At 30.8% G+C, this 6524-nt stretch overlaps 1 protein-coding gene across 1 annotated transcript; it reads left to right on the top strand.

Annotated features, from left to right (window-relative positions):
* The first annotated feature begins 2381 nt into the window (after positions 1-2381).
* Positions 2382-2985, top strand: HB52 (homeobox protein 52). The gene has a single exon (XM_078990397.1). The coding sequence runs from the start codon at positions 2412-2414 to the stop codon at positions 2913-2915; it is 504 nt and encodes a 167-aa protein (XP_078846523.1). The 5' UTR covers positions 2382-2411; the 3' UTR covers positions 2916-2985.
* Positions 2986-6524: the final 3539 nt, after the last annotated feature.

The raw sequence follows: 6524 nt of genomic DNA, 5'->3' as shown, positions 1-6524 counted from the left end.
AACACAAATTCCCCAAACCATAGGGACCATTCGTGTAATTTAATTTTTACTTTTTGTTTTGTTCATATTTTGGTAATTATTTTTTTTGTACACATTTAGTTAACAAATTTGTTGAAAGTGTTCACATCTAAGATTTAACCTGCATGTCATAATGATCATATGTGAACACTTCCAACAAGTTTGTTACCTAGATATGTACAAAAAATAGATAGTTACCTAGATGTGAACATACCGAAAAGTTAATTACCTTAATAAGTCATATTCCCTAATTTGATTCAACATGGGTTCGATTAACCCGACATTAATTTTGTCTGGTTTTGTTCATTCTTAAATTATATAGATAAATAACTAATGTATTAAATACGATTATCAAAGTTATATTATTAAGCTAATGATCTTTTTTTTTAAATAACACAATTTAGAATATTGTAAGAATTTGAATAGGTCTTCATAGCATTCCACCTTAAAAACTTATCTCACCAATTCATTTTTGTGAAGTTTTTTTTGTTTATTTTATTTGTTTGACCTAAAAATTGAAAATGAATATAAGAATAAAAAAAGTTAAATAGAGAACCATTAGTAAAAAATGAGCCAAATAACCAAATTTAAATCGTCGATATTTAAAGTAATCAACGACAAAAAAAAGTTGTCCACTTTTATAACAAAACATACTTTTTTTTTTCGTTTAATTTTTTAGGCCATGTTTTTATCGAAAAAATAACTGAATACATCATTGTTCATAATTTTTCATCATCTTTTCATAGAGATTCATATTGATATACAAAAAATGATTTTTTTTTTTCAAAATAACTCACTTCATTTCTTTAATTTTTTTTAAAAGTTAAAGCCTATTTTTTTTTATCGAAAAAATTTAATAAATATATCAAAATTTATATTTTTTTCTACTCTTTACACATAAATTCATATTAATTTAAAAAAAAAATGAAATTTCAGTACATATTCTAATTGTGAATAATAGTAATTCAGATTCACATTGTGAATTTGAAAACAAAATTATATACAGTTCATATTCACAATGTGAATAAATTTATTTGTTGATATTACAAAACTAATTTACGAGTAATCAAAACGTTAAAATATTATAAAAATATATTTCAATTCATATGTAAATTTCACTTAATTTGTGAATGATTAAAGAGCTGACATAGTATGTCAGTTTTACATTGTCAATATTAAAATTGAAATATTTACAGTTTAGACTAATAATGTGAATTTGAACTAATCGAGTTATTTATTTATTTTTTAATTTTTTTTTATCACTTATGATGTTTATTAGTAGAGGAAAAAAATGAGATGTTTGGTATAATTAGTTTTTTGGGATAAATATAAACTTAAATATTAAAGAAAAACAACAAAACGAAGTGAGTTTTTTTTTTTCAAAAAAAAGTTTGTTTTTATTTATAACATGGATTTCTATGGAAAGATGGGGAAAAACCATGAACAACGAGATATTTTGTATTTTTTAACAAAAAACATGATTTAAAAAAAAATTAAACGAAAAAAAGAGGTGAATTTTTTGGTAAAAATGTGATAGAGGAAAAAAAATGAGATGTTTGGTATAATTAGTTTTTTTGGGATAAATATAAACTTAAATATTAAAGAAAAACAACAAAACGAAGTGAGTTTTTTTTTTCAAAAAAAAATTTGTTTTTATTTATAACATGGATTTCTATGGAAAGATGGGGAAAAACCATGAACAACGAGATATTTTGTATTTTTTAACAAAAAACATGATTTAAAAAAAATTAAACGAAAAAAAAAGTGAATTTTTTGGTAAAAATGTGAGTTTTATGGTATAATCCATTATATGTGCGTCCAATGTACAAGTGTACATCCATTCCGTTGGTCATTGATCGTTTTAAATTTCGACGCTCACGATTAATTTTTTGGTTTCTTATTAATAATGGCTCTTTGTTGAAATCTTACCCTATACATATATTAATAATAAATAGCTATTATAATTTTTTGCTAACAATTAAGGATTTACATAGAAAATAAATAACTTGGTCATATTCGTTTGTTTAAGTTTAAATTATATATATATATATATATATATATATATATATATATATATATATATATATATATATATATATATATATATATATATATATATATTTCAAATAAAAACAATATAATGATATATGTTACATTGAGAATAAATGTAGGATGCCCATTGCCAACACGAGGGACTAGAAGTAACCTGGATAGAAATTAAGAGGTCTCAATGGAACCCAATCCCATCCATCGCTATGAAGATGGGCCGCACCCCCACGTGACCAATTGCATGCATGAAAAGGACGTGGCATCGCAATTTTCTGATCGTCAATGAACCTAGATTTCTATTTAAGCAAATGCTTATTTTATCACTTAAATTATACCCCCAAAATATGGATTTTTCACAACCCAAAAAACACCCACAAAAAGCCAACAAGAAGAGGCTCACAAATGAACAAGTAAAGCTCCTAGAAACAAGTTTTAACTTCAACAACAAGCTCGATTCAACTCGAAAGAGTCAACTCGCTCAAGAACTTGGTGTGCCGGCTAGACAGATTGCCATATGGTACCAAAACAAACGAGCTCGTTGGAGAAACCAGAGCCTAGAGACAGAACACAAGACACTTCAACAACGGCTTGAACGAGTGTCAAGTGACAAAAACCGGCTGGAAAGAGAGGTTGAGAGGCTTAAAGGTGAGTTGGAAAAGGCTAAAGATTTGTTGGTGTCATCAAAGTCAATGAATTATGCATCTTTACCATCCTTTTCAAGTTCTTGTGATGATGTTGGAAGCTCAAGCTTGCTTGGTGATCATGGGGATTTCTATGTTTGTTTTGATGATCATCATTTTGATCATAAATCCAATGGGCATGATTTTTTTGCTAGAACCATGTCTTGATCATCAATTTGTGTGTGTGATTAGATTTATGCTTTTTGGAACAAATAAAAGTCTTTGCTTAATTGATTGATTCCTTTTGATGATCGAGAGGTCTATCATGGTTGGTTGGTCGAATGGTCGAGAACGAACTACAACTTGATTGGTAAGTGATACAAATAGATCAAGTCAAAATCAAACCCGAGTAAAATGTGGTTGATAAAAAAAAAAATCTACTTTCTGTTTCACAATTCTGTTAAATATAGTATTGGTTAAATGACAAAGAATGTACAGAATTCACACTTTAGTGATATCCATATTTTCCTTTCATATCTTTGAAATTCACTCATATTTTTACCTAAACTCTTTTATGTTTTTTTGGGATAAGATGATTTACATCTACCATGTTGGTCATGCATGTTACCATCATAGAGATGTCAGTCACGTCACCAAGTCATTAAGTAAGAAAACCAAAAAAATCACGAATATTTATGGTTCATAACCCGAACCGTTTTGTTCCTTTGGATGAAATTAATGATGGGGTTCCCTATGTACACACAACATCACAACTTATGGTGAATAGATCCTATTCATGAACAATCAAATATCACACCGATGGCAACAAGATTGTGGTCAAGTATGTTTGGAGCATTAATACACTTGGCCCGTACAATAGCTCTAAATATTTTTAATCACCGGTCCAAACTTTACGCCTTTGTGCGTGTGGACTGTGGAACTTACACAATATTCTTATAGGATATTGTAAATATTTCGATTATTATATTTGGATAATAGTATATTGTGATTTTTACATGCAAGATGAACAATGTTAAAGAAGCACTTATCAGAACGGCGTTAAGAAAACTATATATGGAAACATACAACTTACTTCAAACGGACTTATATAGTTATTATTTTTTGAAGGAAACTTTATATATCATATTGGTCGAGTACAAACATTTAACTAGATAGAACAACTGGATGACAAGTATAAAGATATTCATTTTTGGAACTTTGAAATTCAATCTATATATTAGTATAGGGAACTGATTCGTACACAACATTTTTTTTTCCATACACAACAATTTGTGCTTTAAAGTGTTGTATTGTACAACTCTATAATGCATAAATTGTTGTGTACGGTAAAAAACTGTTGTGTACGAATCACTTCCCATTAGTATATCTATGATCTAAAGTCTAAACATATCTCGTAAGCTAAATTATAAAACAAATAGAAAATGATACGATTCAACCACAAACATAAGCATGAAAATTTCACCAACCCGGTGGGGAATCCGATTGACCGGCCTCAATTGGGGACGGGTATTCCCCGCAAAAACAGGTACTGGGGATGGGGCTGGGGATCCCTATTATGCTAAATCTAGAGATGGGGTCGGGTATACTAATCCCCAACCCGCCTAGATTTAAAGGGATGAGTCGGGATGGGGTGCTAAAAAGCCCAAAATTTAAAGGGGAGAAGATTCGATTCCCTGCATCCGTCGGGATGGGAACGAGGTTAGACGCTTGAGGATGAGAACATGGATGGTTAACCCTGCCCCATTTTCATCCCTACTTAAACCCATTTGAAAGTATCATATAATGGGAGTGCTCGACTATTGATGTGTATTTGAATCATAGAAGCTAGCAATCTTTGGTATGCTCATATTAGTAACGTTATTCTTGTTGTGATCAAAGACAGTTCCAAAACATGCCTGTAGAAGTGCTCAGAGATGTACGATATGTATCAACAATTTTATAAATACATAAAATGATAGATCTAATGTCATACAAAATCCTATAGTTTAAACTTGACAGATATACATCTTAAAACTCGATATCAACTTTTGAATAAACTTTAAAAGACTACATTAGACCCTTTGCACCCGTTGGATAATTAATATGAACTCAAGAAACACGTATAAACATAATTTTACAAAGAGAAATTAATTATTTTTCTAAAGATCCTCACACCCAATTAAATTGTGATATGTGTAACATTTAATGCTTATTTAATAAAAATTACTATACTAATGTGACATATGTCAACACTTAAATGAATATGATAATTCATAGAAACAAAAAATAGAAGAATATTTAATTATTATTAAATTATATCATTTTTCACCACCACTATTTTTCACCATTGTTTTCGTCACCGCATGCAACTCAAATTTAGATTACAATATAGCATGAAATAAACCAAACTCAGAAATGGACCACTACTATATATATCACCACCTGAAACAGACCAAAATCAAATTGATGATGGTTTTGTATAGGTGTGTGTGTGTGTGTGTGTGTGAGAGAGAGAGAGAGAGATATTATTGGTGGAAAATGAGAAGAGCGGTGGTTGCGTAGACTGGGGATAGAGATGATAGTGTCTTCGACCATCAACCATGAATGAGAGGTTGTAAGCGAGAAGGTGGGTGATGGTAGCTAAATCATCAGAGAAGGAGATGGCAACATTGATTCGCTGGATTTGAAAGGTAGCGGGACATCATGAAGTAGAAAGAGATCTGGTGGAAGAGAGAGAGAGAGAGAGAGAGAGAGAGAGAGGGGTTATAGAGGAGGATAAACGAAGCATACAGAGAAATGTGGAGTTGAGGGATGGAGAAAAAGTGGAGGTTAGTGACATCGATTGTTCCGTTGGGGACCGCTAAAGAATGTGAGAGAGGTCTCAATGGTTGAGTGGAGTCGTGGATGGGAGAAAGGATAGTGTGTGGGTTAACTAATCCGATTAGGGCTTTTAGGTCTTTATTTCCAAATTAGCTCCATATAATTGAGAGTTTGTTTATGATTCATTTTAGGATAAAACGGTCATTTCAGAGGAGCTTAACAGAGGTGGACTGACGATAATTGAGATAGATACCAAAACTGAAGAATTTACCGACCATAAAGATCAATGATGAAGAATTTTCAAATTATGATTAAAACTATAAATGTATGCCAACCACAAGGACCAAAATAATAAAATTTAATCTTAATATTATTAAAACTAGACAAAATTGCAAAAATGGTCCCTATGGTATGCATATTTTTAGGGTTTTAGTCCAAACCACAACTTTTTTGGATTGATGGTCTTTTTGAGATAGTTTCATTGCGTTTTTGGTCCCCCTGAATAGTGGAATGACTGTAATACCCTTATGTTATTTATTTTTCATTTATTTTTCATTTCTTTCAATTTTTAAAATCTAAATACTTATTTATTTATTTAACTAATTAAAAAAATAAAAATCTCTCTCTCTCTGTCTCTCTCTCTCTTTGATGTTATCCATCTTAGACCCATCTTCTTACCCTTCTTCTTCTTCTTCTTCCTTTAGAACACTCAAGAACATCTTCGCCGCCACCACTGTTCGATCACCATCTGCCACAACTACAACCTACCACCACTACAATCCACCACCTCCATATCCACCTAAATCATATCAGATGAACACACATACATACACAATATCAAATAAACAGACACATGAGATCGATTTTTCCTCCTGGTGAACTTAAACCAAACTTTCCAGATCTGATTAACTCAAACAAAATTTCCAAAATTTCTAGATCTCATGAACTCGAACCAAAATTTTCAAAGCTACAATTCAAACTTTAGATCTATCAGATTGGTAAACCCGTACCATCTGT

This window comes from Lactuca saligna, chromosome 4 (assembly GCF_052625555.1).
Source record: "Lactuca saligna cultivar CGN05327 chromosome 4, ASM5262555v1, whole genome shotgun sequence".
Taxonomy (NCBI): domain Eukaryota; kingdom Viridiplantae; phylum Streptophyta; class Magnoliopsida; order Asterales; family Asteraceae; genus Lactuca; species Lactuca saligna.
This window is presented reverse-complemented; position numbering and strand designations above follow the sequence as displayed.